Source organism: Grampus griseus (genome assembly GCF_964374135.1).
Source record: "Grampus griseus genome assembly, chromosome: 1".
In the NCBI taxonomy this organism is placed as follows: Eukaryota; Metazoa; Chordata; class Mammalia; order Artiodactyla; family Delphinidae; genus Grampus; species Grampus griseus.
Window position 1 is genome coordinate 117,774,215 of NC_139017.1, and position 18,393 is coordinate 117,792,607.

The 18,393-nt window shown below is 36.5% G+C and overlaps 1 protein-coding gene across 1 annotated transcript in view; it reads right to left on the bottom strand.

Moving 5' to 3' along the window:
* ACADM (acyl-CoA dehydrogenase medium chain) overlaps positions 1–18,393 on the bottom strand; it is a 48,948-nt gene that overhangs the window by 18,971 nt on the left and 11,584 nt on the right. The window contains exons 3-9 of the mRNA XM_082680889.1: positions 17,895–17,992; positions 17,709–17,778; positions 16,977–17,077; positions 15,919–15,999; positions 6,851–6,981; positions 4,390–4,498; positions 153–293 (exon numbers count right to left, since the gene is read on the bottom strand). Coding sequence (XP_082537015.1) covers positions 153–293; positions 4,390–4,498; positions 6,851–6,981; positions 15,919–15,999; positions 16,977–17,077; positions 17,709–17,778; positions 17,895–17,992 — 731 coding nt within the window. The remainder of the gene's footprint in view (positions 1–152; positions 294–4,389; positions 4,499–6,850; positions 6,982–15,918; positions 16,000–16,976; positions 17,078–17,708; positions 17,779–17,894; positions 17,993–18,393) is intronic.

An 18,393-nucleotide genomic window follows, 5' to 3' on the forward strand; every position in this document is an offset into this window, starting at 1 on the left:
TTCTAAAACAAACAAAAAACAATATCCCTCCTTCCTTATAAAAGAAGCAGATATTAAAAAATAAATACAGACCAAGAATACAGTGTTAAAATAAAACTACTCAGTGTAATAAATGAAAAATCGTATAAAGGTTATTAAGTCATATTACTTACTAGAGGTCTGGTTTTATCAAAAGCTCCCATTGCAATTTTGAAACCAGCTCCCTCACCAATTAAAACATTTTCCTTAGGTACTCTCACATCTTCAAAGACAATTCCTCTTGTATCTGAACATCGCTGGCCCATATTTAATTCCTAATAAGGAAAACAATATATATTAAGGAACATTTTTTGAGCTAGCACGTATTCTTGCTTTAACCACTGTTTTATGACTTTTCTGCAATTGTCTTAAACAGAGGTGGACAAACTATGGCCTGCAATGCCTGTTTTGTAAAGATAGCTTTATTGGACTACAGTTGTTACTGAGTCCAAGCTCACTCTGCTCGCCGCACGACAGGCCAATGAATCAGAGACGAGGTGTTGGTAGGAATGTAAATTGGTGCAGCCACTATAGAAAACAGTATGGAGGTTCCTCAAAAAACAAAAAATAGGGTTACCATATGATCCAGCAATTCCACTCCTGGGCATATACCCAGACAAAACTATAATTCGAAAAGATACATGCACCCCTATGTTAAGAGCAGCACTATTCACAATAGCCAAGGCATGGAAACAACCTAAATGTCCATTGACAGATGAATGGATAAAGGTGTGTGTGTGTGTGTGTGTGTGTGTGTGTGTGTGTGTGTATTATATATGTATATATATATATATATATACACATATATACATATATAATACACACACACAATGGAATATTTCTCAGCCATAAAAAAGAATGAAATAATACCATTTTCAGTAACATGGATGGACCTAGAGATTAGCATACTAAGTGAAGTAAGTCAGAAACAGAAAGGCAAATATGATATCACTTATATGTGGAATCTAAAATATATGACAAATGAACGTATCTACAAAACAGAAACAGATTCACAGACATAGAGAACAAACCTGTGGTTGCCAAGGAGGGGGTGGAGGTGGGCGAGGGAAGGATTGGGAGTTTGGGATTAACAGATGCAAACTCATATATATATATATATATATATATATATATATATATATATATAAAATGGATAAACAACAAGGTCCTACTGTATAGCACAGGGAACTATATTCAATATCCTGTGATAAAACATAATGGAAAAGAATATATATATGTATAACTGAATCACCTTTCTGTACAGCAGAAATTAACACATTATAAATCAACTACACTTCAATAAAATATATATATATATGAAAAAAGAAATTGCCAAGGTAGCTATATCCCCTCAACATTTCATTTAAAATATTTTCAAACCAACAGAAGAACTGCAAGAGTAGTAAAATGAATACCTCATCTTTACCTAGATTTGCCAATTTTGGCACATTTCCTTTATTTCTGTGTTTTGTGGGTGTGTATAACTATTAGCATTATTTGCTGAATTATTTGAGAGGAAGTTGCAGATACCATGACCCATCTTAACAATTTAATCTTGTTTTTCATAAGCAGCGTGAGAAGCAGGGGCAATGGGAACATAGAGCTGTAAACAAATTCTTTAATTTACTTGATTTAATATTAATAATCTGATTCCAGGCTTGAAAAAATAGTGACAGTAATATATAGTTTGACTGAGGAAAAAACCAACATCTCTTTGTCTTTATAAGTTGATAAACTCTAGTACCTTAGACCCTCACTCAGACATAATGAGAAAACACTGTTTATGAAAACAGTTTTACTCTATCCTGTTTCCCAGACTCATCCCAAACACCAGAACATTTAAAACCAAAATGCTTCCTGGACTCATCTCAAGCCATATAATTTCTAAAACACAAAACATTTTGAAAAACATCAGATTTCACAAATTTGTAAAATTCTGATAATTTCAAAAAAGACTTAAGGAGATTTAAATATATACAATATAACTATCTATCTCTCTCACTAGAAAATTAGATCCTCAAGGGCAGGATCTAATTTTTTTCTGTATTGATCAATACAGTATCTCAATACCTTGAATAATGCCTAGCATATAGTATGAACTCAATAATAAATAGTTATTGAATTAGAGATTTTTTTTAAAGTTAGAATATGGGAAAAAGGAAAGTGAGACTAGACATAGCAAGATAAAATCAGAAATCGGTTTACTATGTAATAAAATATAATCTGTCAGGACCTTTACATTTTCTAGAGACGGCCATAAATTTGGCCCTGAGTTTTCTAGCAACCATCCCTAAAAGGAAAAACGAATGAAACATGAATAAAAACAAACCAATTGCTTGGAAGAAGCACAACAATTCTTAGTACTTCTATTTTGTTATATACAATAATCTCATTATATTTTTATTTGTAAAGTGCAGTCTACCTTTAATATCTATCTTAAAAGAAAGTATAGAATAATACAGCGTAGGAAACTGCACTAGGCAAGTTTCTAGGACACATTAGCACTGATCTCAACTCTGCCTCTTAAGTATGTAACCTTGAGCAAATCATTTCACTTGGATTTCAGTTTCAGTGTTCAGCAAACAGACCACAAAAAATGTGTAGGGTATCTTCCACTTTTAACATTCTATGGCCTAAAAGGGAAAGTACCTCTCTTACATACATTAGCAACATGCTTCCATTTTGAAGAGGCTTTGGTACAAAAGAGAGATTCTCATGGCTTTTAATAAAACATACAAATACATATGATTGGTTTAGAAGTTTGCATAACTTGGTCAACTCAAAGTAGCCTTTCCAGTTCAGGTTATGTCACCCTTAGTCTAATATCTGACAAGATAATCTGAACCTTTACCCATTTGGAAGAAAATTGATGTAACTCTTAATTAACTTCCATAATCCCTCCTTTGCCTTAGATATAGACATCATTTAGTCATTAATAGGTTTTCTTTTTTACAAATTCACTTTGAAAAAAAAGAGTTTTACATTTGTAAAACTGCATCTCCTCTTCCTTTTCTCAGAGTTATAATCTTAAATCATGCTTCCTTAGCTCTCACTAGGACTACTTTAATGACTTCATTTCTTTCCTTCTTTGATTTACTAAATTTTAAACTCTTTTCTCTTTAGTCTACTTTAAATGCTACTGCTTAAATTATATCCATGCATTCAGATTACTATGCTTTTGTTTCTTTTTTTTTAATATATTATTTTTACTTTGGGCTGTGTTGGGTCTTCATTGCTGCACGCAGACTTTCTCTAGTTGTAGCGAGCAGGGGCTACTCTTCGTTGCGGTGCATAGGCTTCTCATTGCGGTGGCTTCTCTTGTTGCGCAGCATGGGCTGTAGGCGCACTGGCTTCAGCAGGTGCAGCACATGGGCTCAGTAGTTGCAGCACGCGGGCCCTAGAGCATGTGGGCTCAGTAGTTCCGGCACGTGGGCTCTAGAGCGCAGGCTCAGTAGTTGTGGCACACGGGCTTAGTTGCTCCGTGGCACATGGGATCTTCCTGGACCAGGGATCGAACCCATGTCTCCTGCATTGGCAGGTGGATTCTTAAGCACTGCGCCACCAGGGAAGTTCCCCATATTACTATCCTTTTCAAATATGTTAAATTACCTTTTCTTGTTCAAATAAAATTTTTCTTGCCTTCTCACATTCAAGGCTCTTTGCCATTTCTACACTTTCTCAGGAAAAGATTTTTCTCTTAGTGTTGTATGAACTTGGGTAATCAACTTATGTCACATTGTTTTAATCCATAAAATGGGCATAATGCCACTTATCCTACATGAAACGTTGCTGTGAGCAAAGAAAAAGAATGGGGAAATGTTTTGAAATATCTAAAACTCTATTACTGGGCAGGCCATACAAATGATAGTTTGATTTCTGCTTCATTATCCCTCACAGCTGTTATTGGCATTCTCCATAGACTGGCACCAAGAATGGCTACTCTTTCAAATAATTACTTGACACGACTATTCTCAACTTAAAAATCTTTAGCAAGGACTATTTCACCCAATAATATCAAAAGCAGATTTATTTTCATTGCAACTTAATACAACCAAAATGTTTTCAATAAAGGAAACTGAAATTAGTAATTTTGAAATTTATAGTTAAAATAATATTGGAGGGCTTCCCTGGTGGCGCAGTGGTTGAGAGTCCGCCTGCCGATGCAGGGGACACGGGTTCGTGCCCCGGTCCAGGAAGATCCCACATGCCTCGGAGCGACTAGGCCCGTGAGCCATGGCCGCTGAGCCTGCGCGTCCGGAGCCTGTGCTCCGCAACGGGAGAGGCCACAACAGTGAGAGGCCCACGTACAGCAAAAAAAAAATAATAATAATAATATTGGAGGCCTTAATCACTGATAAATACATACTTTACCTTTCTTCCAATCTGTACTCCTGGGGTGTCTGCTTCCACAATAAATCCAGTAAAGGCTTTACTAGCAGGAGCCTTAGGATCCAGATCAGAACGAGCCAATAAAAAATACCTAATACACATATACATACATGATGATAGAGAATGGTATCAGCAGATAGCATATGGTGACTCCCATCTCAGTTAATCCTCCCAACAGTCCCAATTATTATTACCCCCATTTTATAGATGAAGAAATGAAGAATCAGAGAGGTTTAAAAGCTCACCCAGGTCACATACTTACAACATGGCAGAGCTAGTATTTCACCCCACATTTACTTCTTAACTAATATGGTATCTAACTTTTTTGTAGTTTGATTGACAAGTAAAAATTCCTTGTATCAAGATGACATAAAATAAAGTATGTGTGTGTTGGAACTGTCACTTTTTCTTTCCCAAAACTAGTTTAAGTATTTAAGGGACAAGTTATCTGGAAAAGGAGGGTAAATGGGGCTGCCTGTGAAAAGAAATGAGATAGTGACCCCTATGTTCTGACTACTGTCCTCTTCATGCAGCAAAATCAGAGTTTGTGTTACAGCTGAATTATGAATATCTCCTGGGTTTTCTCTCCAGAAGAATTCTTCCCAGGAAGATTTAAAAATAAAACATGAGGAAAAAAGGCAAAACATCCAAATATCCATGTAACCCATGTTCTAAATAGCCTGGTATAGGAGAATTTTTTTTTTTAATTTCTTAAACAACTAATTTATTTTCTATGCTTAAAAGTAATAAACTGGGCTTCCCTGGTGGCACAGTGGTTTACAGTCCGTCTGCCAATGCAGGGGACACAGGTTCGTGCCCCGGTCCGGGAGGATCCCACATGCCGCTAAGCGGCTGGGCCTGTGAGCCATGGCGGCTGGGCCTGTGCGTCCGGAGCCTGTGCCCCGCAATGGGAGAGGCCACAACAGTGAGAGGCCCGCGTACCGAAAAAAAAAAAAAAAAAAACTAATAAACTATCATCTACTCTACAGTTTCACTTAATAGTTTAAAAAATAGTAAAAATTGTTTTCTAGTTTCATATATTACCTAATTTGTCTTACTACATGATGCGCTGTACTTAATCAATTATTAAAATTGTGAAAGCTTCTACTTGCATTGTTGGATTTCCCTCAACTTGTTACATTTTAATCGTTTCTTCACTTTTTTATTACTTGTGATATTATGATAACTTACTTAAAGATAATGATATAGCACTCCGTAATACTGGACACTCATAAAGTGATTGACATATTTAAAATAAACAGTAAACTCACTCTCAGGAATAATGCTTTTCTTGACAAAAAATAGCACCGAAGAGCACACATATATAATCAGAATTTTTGCAGACAAGGAAAGATAGCCCATTTTTAGTTCATTATACCAATCACCAGAAGGTCCTTCTTCTATAAGTTTCTATTTATATACTTGTAGTGATGAGTAAATACATTTTTCCCATGACCACTTAACACACACTAGATAGAACTGTTGTTGAAATTCTTGTGTTTATGTTGAGCTATACTTTACATTTTTCTCACTTTCACACATTTATTCTAAACTGACTTTTGGAGCAAACATACAAGCCTATTCTTCCATGTATGAGACATTATTTTAAAAATTTTTAAATTCTTCCTACACAACCAAATCTAATTCCTTTACTCTTCATAGGACATGTTTTCTGTGCTCACCCTAATGAAGGACATTTACTTGCTTCTGAATTTATTTCATTTTGTCAATGCATGTCTTAAAAAATGTTGCCCAGAAATGTTACCATTTTTTTTCCTGCTTGTTTGATGCTATACTTCTATTACTTCAGCAAGAAATTACATTCGCTTCTTAAAGGCAGATACATCACACTGTTCATTCCTATAGAACCTTTCTTCATCTTTTTTCCACAAATAATGCTATCAAATATGTTTTCCTTCAAAATTTTATATTAATACAAAGGATTTTATGATCCTTTGTTGAACTGCATGTCATTATTTTTGGACCTATATATTTGGACCTCTTAGATTTTATTAAAGTAAAATTCTGTCCTCTCTAAACTTATTGCTCAGAAGCAGAGAAATGTGCTATACCAATGGCTTTCCTTTTTCCTCAGAATCTTAGGGGAATGGTTCCAAGGATCCTGGTATGGGCTAGGGAGAGTGGGGGTAGTAAGCCAAGTAGAGGGAACTCTAGCTTTCCTAATCAGATTCAACCAGAGCAGGTGTTTTTGTTTTATTTTATTTTACAAATTAAACTTCTGATACAATTTGAAGAAATAGTTCAGGACTTAAGAATAGTTTGTGAAAATCACTGAACTATTTATAATCCTTTATGGACCCTCCAGTTCCATGAATAAAACTTGTCTTAATTGTGGTAGTTTAATAATAAAGGAAGGAGAGAGGGGGAGATTCTGAATATAAAGCATTTAAGAATCAATATAGAGAGGTTTTAAACAACATACCAATTAGCTTTTCCTCCATTGGTTATCCACATCTTCTGACCATTAATAATATACTCATCTCCTTTTTTTTCTGCTTTGGTCTTTATAGCAGCTACATCAGAGCCTGCTCCAGGTTCTGTTACACAGTAGGCCTTGAATATATGGAAATAAGAGAAAATAATTATATGTTAATTATTAAATTATGAACATTTAGAACCAGGAGGGTATTTTATTTTTTAAGTCAGTATTTTAAATACTTTAAAATACTTAACAATAAAATGTTCTTACAGAATCAAACTACTCAAATGTAAAAACATTTAATATGTAATTTAAAACTAGATGTAGGATACCAATAAACCATATCAAAAATTACATTGTTAGGTATCTTCAACCAAGTTAAATAAATTTCACACGAACTCATTCATCCAAACATTTATTGAGTAGTATCTACCATTTACCAGGTTATGAAGGAGGAGATGGAAGAGCCAGAGATGAAAGACATCCTGTCTTCAAGATTTTTACAATGTAGCAGTGGAGATGAATATTATATTGTAATTATATATCTAAGTATTAAAGTCACACACAATGGGCTTAAGAAACTATCTTAGCTTTAGGGTGTCAGAAAGCTTCCCAGAGGTGATGTTTAAATTAGGTCTCAAAAAGGAAAAGGAATTCTTAGGCGGTAAGGAAAAGGGGGAATGTGTATTCCAGGAAGAAGTAATACATATGCAATGATACCGAGATAAGAAGCAGGGTTACTCAGTGTTTGTGATACAAAAGTACCAGATTCTATGCATTCTGTGCATGTAAGGGAATGGTAGAAATTAGTCTGGAAAGAAAAGAAGGGAACAGATGACAAAGAACACTTTATATTACACTAAGAAGTTAAAATTTTATCTGGTGGAAAAAGGGAAGCCTCTTAATTAAGGCTCTTCAACAGATGTGTGACAAGATGTAAGCAGAATGGATAAAGGGAGTGGTGGAAGGCAAGCAATGGGTAGCTGAAGTTCATTCAAGTTTACTGAGTGACAGGTACTGGGAATACAAGGCCTAAAGACACAAGTTCCTTACCCTTAAGGTACTTATAGTCCAAAGAGAGAAACCTTAACAGTTAATTTTAATTCAAAGTAGTAAGGGTACATAGGGACATTAGAAATGACTACTTAGACCTGTAGAGGGTGGGAGGTGATAAGTGGTAAGTAAGATGAAAAGAAGAATAATAAGTAATACTCGTTGAAGGAGATAAGTCTTGAAGGACAAATAAGTGAGGCAAGCAGATCTAGGCATGGAAGAATGAAACAGCAGTTGTACAAGGCAAAGTACTAGCAGTTCAGTACTGGAATGTAAAGTATGAAAGTGAAAGCCATGAAAACAGGCTAAAAAGGCAGCCAGGGACCTGGTCCTGGAGGCTGAGGTGTATGCCATGCTAAGGAGAGCAGACTTTTATGCATTCAACAGAAGTTTATCAAACACTTGCTATTGTGCCACAGAACCTGGGCTTCAGGGAAATCCAGAGCAGCCTAGTGCGGAAAAGTGAGGAATATACATGCATTTTTCTGAGGATGTCAGATTCTAAAACGCGTTCACAAACTAAAAAAAAATATTAGATACCACTGCTATTGATGAAATGGAAACACAATGTTTTTGTAAATGCAGGAAAGTGACAGATTTACATTTTAGATAGTTTATTATTACAGAAGTATAAAGGACAGATTTAAGGGGAGATAATAATAATAACTTTTTACTATCTTCCAGGTGCTGTCCTAAGTACTTGACTCATTTAAACCTCACAATAATTCTTATGACACAAGTACTAGGTGTCTACATTTTATAAATAAGGAAACTGAGACAGTGAGGTTAAGTAATTTTCCCAAGTTCACAGATCTAGTAAGTGGCATAAATACCTACATAAGAGTGGAGTTAGGGACACAAATTATGCAAGAAAGAAAGCTTAAACTAAGAAGCAAGATAAGGCAAGAAGATAAGATGAAGTTTAGAATTGTGGTGTGAAATCCACAGGACACAATGACTGAATAGGATGTTGGAGAGCTAAAGAGGATGTTATGATGACTCAATTTTTTAGTTTAGGAAGCTTCTAATTAGGGATAATCTCAAAGAGAAGCAGTACTATAGAGTGGGAAGAAAATAATTTGGTTTGGGACACACTTCACTTAAGATATTTGAGTCTAGGGCTTCCCTGGTGGCGCAGTGGTTGAGAATCTGCCTGCCAATGCAGGGGACATGGGTTCAAGCCCTGGTTTGGGAAGATCCCACATGCCGCGGAGCAACTAGGGCCGTGAGCCACACTACTGAGCCTGTGCGTCTGGAGCTTGTGCTCCACAACGAGAGGCTGCGACAGTGAGAGACCCGCACACCGCGATGAAGAGTGGCGCTCACTCACCGCAACTAGAGGAAGCCCTCGCATAGAAACGAAGACCCAACACAGCCAAAAATAAGTAAATAAAATAAATAAATAAATAAAAATACAAGTTGGAAAAAAAACATATTTGAGTCTAGCTAGGAAGAAATGTCTAATAGATAAGTTCATATAGGAGGGTAAAGGTCAGGCGAGAGATAAGGGCTGGAACTGGAGACTTAATAGACTACTCAGTGAATATACCAAAACTTAACACGAGACAGGGAGACTGATTTGCCAACTTAAGTCAAGAGTAAGCTTTATGTAAATCAACAGTGCTAATGCTATAAGCTATATTTACAAAAGAATAGTATCTACCTCTTCCTATCTTTGTGCTCTTTACACAATTCTTGGATGACACCTTTGGTCCAGAAGACCTTAATTAAGAAGAAAATACGGATTTATGAGAAAGAGACCTGGAAAATCTCAAAGAGACACATCTTTATTGCAACCCTCTGGATCTGTGAGAGAGAACAGGGCCCAGAAGGATCAGCTCCAGACTTGCTCCAACTCGAGGCTTTCAGTAACTCCCTTCTCTTCAAGCTCCCCACTCAGCCCAACATTTTAATCTTTCAGTCTTTCTCCCTCCTTCATCATCCTCTGTTTATTCACCTTTTCCATTCACCTGTCTCATTTTCTCATTCTTTCTGATTGCCCTGCTCTCTCACACTCACATCCCCTTGCAGATCATCTTTCTGTTGCAGACTATACTGATGGCCTATTTCCAAGAGCAGCAGGTTTGAATCAGCTCCAGTTTAAAATGAAGGTGGGGGGTGGGGGCAAGGCCAGGAGGGGATATTAAAAAAAAAAAAAGTATCTAAAATAAGAGTGATGGAACCATGCTACTCTGTACTCATCAGACCATACTAGAGTACTATATTTAGCTCTATAATAATATTTTTGAGTCAATGATTACTAAGAAGGCGGTGGGACTTTACTGTGTTGTATGAAGAAAAGATGAAAAAATTGGGGCTAATTTGCTTAGAAAAAAGTAAGAGCCACATGACAGCCATATTAAAATACCTGAAGGGCTATACAGCCAAGGGAGAGGATTTGAACTGATAGGAGAAAACTAGTGTGAAATTATTCAAACTTATTGAACACCTATTATGGTATCAGGTGGTGAAGTTATAAAAGGAAATGACACAATCCTTTCCCTCAGAAGCATGCAATCTAGAAGAGCTTTCTAACAGTCAGGGACACTCCCAAATGGAGCTGCTTCAGGAAGTTGAGGCTCCTAGACATGAAAACATGAGCTAGATGGCCTTTTCACAGGTGTGCTATAGAGGAGATTCAGGTGTCATGTAGGTTAACTGCATTACTCTTCTACCTAGATGTTCAAAGATGTTTTCAGCATCACAACAAAAAAAGTATTATACAAATGAACTGCCCAGAAAAGATAACTCTTTAAAGTACCAAAATTATATTTTAAGTAACTTTGGGAATTTCTTTTCCTCTGAAATATGCTATTAGACATTCCTCTGCTTTATAATAAGGCATAGTTTTTATTTTTTTTAACTTTTTCATAAATTTATTTTATTCTTACTTATTTTGGGCTGTGTTGGGTCTTTGTTGCTGCACGCGGGCTTTCTCTAGTTGCGGCAAGCGGGGGCTCCTCTTCGCTGCAGTGCGCGGGCTTCTCATTGCGGTGGCTTCTCTTGTTGCGGAGCACGGGCTCTAGGCACGAGGGCTTCAGTAGTTGTGGCTTGCAGGCTCGAGAGTGCAGGCTCAGTAGTTGCGGCGCACGGGCTTAACTGTTCCACGGCATGTGGGATCTTCCCAGACCACGGCTCAAACTCCTGTCCCGTGCGTTGGCAGGTGGATTCTTAACCAATGTGCCACCAGTGAAGCCCAAGGCATAGTTTTTAGAACTTATGAAGTGTATGAGTTTGTGTGTTGCCATGCACAATGGCTGGTTCTTCAGAGTTGCTCTTGTCTTATTTGATTGTTTCCTAGTAAGTAAAATTAACTTTATAATGCTCTTTCAGCAGAAGCCATTTTTGTTTCCAGTGCAACTTGTTCTCTTAAGTCAAGCAAATTAATAACATTCTTTTATGCATAATTATTTATGAAGAATTTATTATTTACTTAATTTGCATAATTCTATGAATTCTATAATTCTATGAATAATACATTTTGGGTAAGGATCTAAGGGTCTACCAGGTTGTTAACCTATGAGCAGGAACCCAGTTTTGGTGGGGTTTTTATTTATTTATTTTTTTGTGGGGGGGGGCTGTGTTGGGTCTTCGTTGCTGTGCACGGGCTTTCTCCAGTTGCAGCGAGGGGGGCTACTCTTTGTTGCAGTGTGCGGGCTTCTCATTGCAGTGGCTTCTCTTTCTTGTGGAGCACAGGCCCTAGGCACATGGGCTGCAGTAGTTGTGGCATGCGGGCTCAGTAGGTGTGGCTCACTGGCTCTAGAGCGCAGGCTCAGTAGTTGTGGCACACAGGCTTAGCTGCTCCATGGCATGTGGGATCTTCCCAGACCAGGGCTCGAACCCGTGTCCCCTGCATTGGCAGGCAGATTCTTAACCACTGTGCTGCCAGGGAAGTCCCAAGAGCCCAATTTTATTCATTGTTTTATTCCAAGTCCACCTGGTACACAGTATTCAAATATTTAAAATGAGTACAACATTATACTTTTCTTTATTAGTGATGATATCACCACCTTATCTTTGTATAGTTTACTAAACAATTTTGCATTCATTCTCTACTAATTTTTTCTTTTTTGCCTTACACTCTAAAGTGATTGGAGGTAGTTCATATAATGCATGCTTTTTAAAAAATCAGGAATGAAGTGAAAATAAAGATAAACCGGAAAGAATAATATACTACAACACATGCTTCGAGGTTCAAATAATTACTAATGGAGGACTATAAAACTGGCTCTGTGCTTCCTACTTACCAAAACAAAAAAAAATACTATACTGTAGTTACAAGTGTAAACTGCCTATAAGCTGAAGTCTGGCATATAGCAGGGAACTCAGATATTGAGTAAATGAATGGATGAATGAATGGCAGTTAAAGAAAAACAAAGTATCCCCTGGCCATGAGGTATGAAAGAAATTACTATATTTTTGCAAAAGGGACACTATGTGAAGATATTCTTATAAAAACATAAGCATTTTGTTTTATGTTTACTATATCTTTTTAGATGTTATACGACCAAAATAGGTGTGTATAACAATACAGAAGAAAATACAGAAGAGACTTTGAGGCTAAGTAACTATATAAGATCATATTGCTATTATATGGCTTGAAGCCAGGTCTTAGGACCCCAAGTTCAGTGTTCAGTTACATTTCAGCTACTTCTCAGTTCCACTGGAAATACATGGTTTTATGACAAGAGTTTTCTTTATCATGTTATGCTTTTTCAGACACTTATGAGTTCTTAGACCATGTTTGGACAAGTAAGTTTACTGAATGTCTTGCCCATAACAAGCTTGTCCTAGTAGTCTAATACTTGTTTCCAGTTGTCTAATACTGCATATATTTTAGGTATATACTTTTTAAAATATATACTATATTTTAGGTATATACTTTTTGAAAGATTTAATCCAATCTTTGAAAAATAAATATGATTTCTAACTTATTATTGATATTTTAATACTATATGTGTAATATATATGCAATAATATAATTAGTTTTGATCTTTAGAAAATGTTTTTGCACTAAGTGGTATTAAAAAATAATTATAGTATCATCCTGATTTATTTCTGTACTCACTTTCCTCAGCAAGAGTATAACTGATCACATGATCTGGTAAGAGATTAAGTCTTACGAACATGCACTAACACTGTAACTGTAAATTAACTCCAAAAACTCATCATCTTTTTCTGTATCAATTTTTACCATGACATTATTATTATTATTAATTTTTTTTATTGGGTGCTTCAGGTCTTAGTTGTGGTATGTGGGATCTTCGTTGAGGCACGCAGGATCTTTCATTATGGCACACGGGCTTCTCTCTTGTGTGGCGTGCAGGTTTTCTCTTCTCTAGTTGTGGAGCACAGGCCCCAGGACGTCTGGGCTCTGTCGTTGAGGCACGTGGGTTCCAGGGCACATGGGCTCTGTAGTTTGCAGCACGCAGGCTCTCTAGTTGAGGCACATGAGCTCAGTAGTTATGTCGCACAGGCTCAGTTACCCTGCAGCACGTGGGATCTTAGTTCCCTGACCGGGGATCAAACCCACGTCCCCTGCATTGTAAGGTGGATTCTTTACCACTGGACCACCAGGGAAGTCCCCTACCATGACATTATTATTTTTTTTTAATAAATTTATTTATTTATTTTTGGCTGCATTGGGTCTTCGTTGCTACGTGTGGGCTTTTCTCTAGTTGCGTCGAGGAGGGGCTACTCTTCGTTGCGGTGCATGGGCTTCTCATCGCAGTGGCTTCTCTTGCTGCGGAGCACGGGCTCTAGGCACATGGGCTTCAGTAGTTGTGATGCACGGGCTCAGTATTTGGCTCGTGGGCTCTAGAGCGCAGGTTCAGTAGTTGTGGCGCACGGGCTTAGCTGTACCGCAGCATGTGGAATCTTCCCAAACCAGGGCTCGAACCCATGTCCCCTGCATTGGCAGGCAGATTCCTAACCACTGCACCACGCAGGGAAGTCCGACATTATTTTTAAAAGCAAAAATCTAAGGAATTTAAATATTCAACAATAGGGAATAGTGAAATAATATATAGTACATCAATTAGATAGCATATTATGTAGTCATAAATATCACAGTATTTAAAAAGAAGTAGAGCATAAGAAAATGCTCGTTATGTTAAAAAGGATGTAAAACTGCATATATAATATGACCTTAATTGTGAAAAATACATTTATATGTATTAAAAAATCTAATAGAGTATACAATAAGACAGTTATAGCAGTTAACTTCATATCTGAGGGATTACAGACGTTTTTGTTCTTCTTCATACCTTTCTAAATCTTCTATACTATTTTTACAATCTGAAAGTTTTTAAAATATTAATTCTAAAAAGTTTAAATAAAACATATTATATGTAGTATAATTTTATAAATATTATTGAGAGTTAACTGACTCTCAGTAGAAATTAATCAATATTTTTCATTAATATACCTATTGACTATTTTCATTTTCACCCTTGGCTTCATATTTTGAGTACATCAATTGCACTAGATACATATTTGAATAATATTATGCACTAGAAGGGGGAAAATGTACAGTAAACCTTTATTAATTCAGAAGTTAGAATAATTTAGGGACTAGAGTGAATGTATTTTTACATATACTGAAGATATTAATAACAAAACTGCCAAAGAAATGTTTAAAATACTTGAACTACTTTTAAAGACTCTAATATTTTAGAAATACCTATTTATAAACAGTTAAGATAATTACAAATATTCATATCAGTGTATAAGTTAGGTTCTCCAAAGCATCTCTATGCTACATTTTTTTAGCCTATTTCTAATATTATATACATTACAAGAAAAGAATCTGGATGTTTCACACAATTCTTAGACAATATTGAGAATTAGCCTACTAAGTAACTCTCACCTGTTAAAACAAATTGACAACTAAGTAGGAAATACATATAAATGTCTTCATAAGTTTACCTGAAATTTAGGTACCTGAAATAAATAAAAAACATTTATTTTCAAATACTAATTTCTACTCTTTCAGACCAATTCTCACAGCTCAAAATGATAACAATTTACTATATTTTGGTATCACAATCACACCCTAGACTGAAATCTGTTTGACTAATAACCAAAAGAAAGAAAAATCCTATGTAAAGTCACTTTCAGTATAGAACTGCAGCATGCATGTGTGTAAAATGTATAAGAATATCTTTCATAAAAAAATCCAATTTAGGGACTTCCCTGGCAGTCCAGTGGTTAAGACTCTGTGCTTCTACTGCAAGGGGCACAGATTTGATCCCTGGTTGGGGAACTAAGATCCCGCATGCCTCATGGCACAGCCAAAATTAATTCCAATTTAAAAATTTGTTGAGGGCTTCCCTGGTGGTGCAGTGGTTGAGAGTCCGCCTGCCGATGCAGGGGACATAGGTTCATGCCCCGGTCCGGGAAGATCCCACATGCTGCGGAGCGTCTGGGACCGTGAGCCATGGCCGCTGAGCCTGTGCGTCCTGACCCTGTGCTCTGCAACAGGAGAGGCCACAACAGTGAGAGGCCCCCATACCGAAAAAAAAAAAAAAAAAAAATTGTTGAGTAGTTCTCAGAAAATTAAATAAAATCTATAAATATCCTCCTGAAGTCACTCAGTGATTCAACAAACAAACTGTTATCTTTTCAGTCATATTAATTTCTTATTAGTTCAAAAAACTACTAGTTCAAACACCTACTGTCATGTATTCCATCTGAACTTCCTGACACAACTGCTCAGTTCTAGAGCTCTGGAGTGCTCCATTAAGTAGCTATTACTTTCCTGGAAATAAGCTAGAGGATTGTTATGATACTCTTCTGGCATCCCAGAAACATTATAAGTAGGTATCTTTCTTCTGGAAATAAGCAAGAGGATTATTTTAGGACACTTTCTGGCATCCCAGAAACATCACTGTACCTAAATATGTTGCTTTTGCCTTAATGTGCTGTAGCCCAGTGTATACATACAGACTGAAAGGGAAAAAGAGCACACTTATTCACTTCTTTAAATGTGAAATAAAGCAGCAGCTACACATACTCACACACATCATTGGCTCCTCAGTCAGTCTCCCCAAATATTTCTTTTGTTGTTGATCATTTCCAGCAATAATAACAGGCATTTGCTATCAACCAAAGAAAAGTGATATTAAAAAAGCAAGATATTTTAAAATTAGGTATGTAAATTGAAATACTTAATTCAAAACATGAGAACTATTTTTCCCCAAGGGTAAGTCCAAAGAATTGGCCTTTATTCTGCTTCTAAGTTAGAGAGCTAAAACCACAAGGATATAAATCTATTAATCCAAGTATTTTCATAAAACAAAGTTATATAGGACTTGTTGGTAATATAATATATAAAAATCTACTGTAATAAGATACACAAGTAGAGAATTAAATTTATGGACTTCCCTGGTGGCACAGTGGTTAAGAATCCGCCTGCCAATGCAGGGGACACGGGTTCGAGCCCTGGTCCGGGAAGATCTGACATGCCACGGAGCAACTAAGCCCGTGTGCCACAACTACTGACCCTGCGCTCTAGAGCTCGTGAGTCACAACTACTGAGCCCGTGCACCACAACTACTGAAGCCCACGTGCCTAGAGCCCGTGTTCCGCAACAAGAGAAGCCGCGCAATGAGAAGCCTGCGCACTGCAATGAAGAGCAGCCCCCACTCACTGCAACTAGAGAAAGCCTGCCCACAGCAACGAAGACCCAATGCAGACAAAAATAAACAAACAAAAAAAGAATTAAATTTACAATAAATGACATGGTATATATGATCAGGTGTCCTAAGAATTACTCACTACATTTCAGCATTGCCAGCAGTGGCAGCAAGCCATCCCAATCCTTCTCCTGAATGCCCTTACCTAAGAATTGCCACTGAAGCCACAGCCAAAGTGTACAGTTTCCCACAGAGACAGCTAGGACTCCAAGTACTAAATACAACAGCCAAAATGATCAACTCATGGAAAAGAACTCCAGGCTTCACTGCAGAATCTCGTGTTCCTTTTTAAAGAAAACTGTGTTCCACCAGCTAACCTAACTTAGTACTGTTTCATTAACAACAGCTCAGTTAAGCAATTCATTTTCTAGGTAACTTACCCCCAGAGAATTTCCTTCAATAGCAGTCTGAACCCCTGTACATCCATAAGCCATTTCTTCAGTAATTAGACAGCTATCAAAAGTTCCAAGTCCAAGACCTCCTACAGTATCAAAATGTTTTAAGAGCCCATTATAACATATAGCACACCTCAATAGAAATAAGGGTCAACTATTTAAATTACTTCCAATATAACCTAATTGATTTTAACAGCAAATTTGCAAAAACAGTATCTATAACACTAGAAACTAAAAGTTTTCTGGCTAGTACAGTAACAAAGTATACTTCTCTAAAATAAGTTTTAAAATTTCAAAAAATTCTCTTACTATTTGTAATCTGGACCTGTCTTCCTGTTTCAGCTTGATTTTGTAAAAACTTGATTCAACTCTGCTAAAATTTTAACCTTTTGACTGACGAAAGGAGTGAAAGGAAAGTCTCAATAAAATGTAAAATCAAAGGTAGAATTAAAATGCAACAAATCAACTAACTGTAGAGATAGAAGTTACCAAGGATTAGGATCAAGTTAACATCAGAACCAGTTATAAAGAAGGAAGAATGCCTCTAAGTGTTGAGTACAAGGCTTCTAAAAGCTGACAAGTACTGAAGTCTGAACAGTGGCACAAAGGTAGAAAGCCATTTAATGGCAACAAATATCTGAAAGAATGACTGAATAGAATTTCAAAATTCTTCTTGTACATAGGCATTCTAGAATTAAAAATGTAAAGAAAGCTTACCACAACTTTCTGGAATGTGTGTATTCAATAAACCAAGTTCCCAGGCTCTTTTAATTAGTGGGACAGGGTACTGAAAGAAAAAAATAATAATAAAGATAAAAGCCAGTTATATTTAAAATCTATTTATATTTAAAATCTTGTAAAATATGTCAAAGACTTTTCTCTCCTTAAAATGCATAAACCTACCTCGCCAGTCTTATCGTATTCTGCAGCAACTGGGATTATTTCCTCCCTGGCAAATTTACGAGCAGTAGCTTGAAATTCTTTCTGCTGTTCAGTGAACGCTAAGGGAAAGTTATTTAGAAAACATTAAAATAGGACAATGAGTTGAGGGAAATGAAGTATGTGGAAATTTATATTTATAATGGAGAATTTAAACCAGGATAACAAGAAAGTCAGACTGCAATGTGCCTTCAGACTAATCAAGATTTCACTGTGCTATATGAATAAATCTATATCGATACTCATGCCAAAAAAGTAGGTAAGATTTCTAGCTTTTACAAATGAGTAACAGATATAAACTTGAGTTTTCCTCTTCCAAGTGTTAAGGTAAAAACAATTTTTCTTACTTATTATTAGTTCCAAAGCAGACTCATCAAACTTTGACTAACACTGAAATAAAACTAATACATATGACAATGCCCTGATCTCAAGAATCAATCTAATTAGGGAGATAAGATATGAC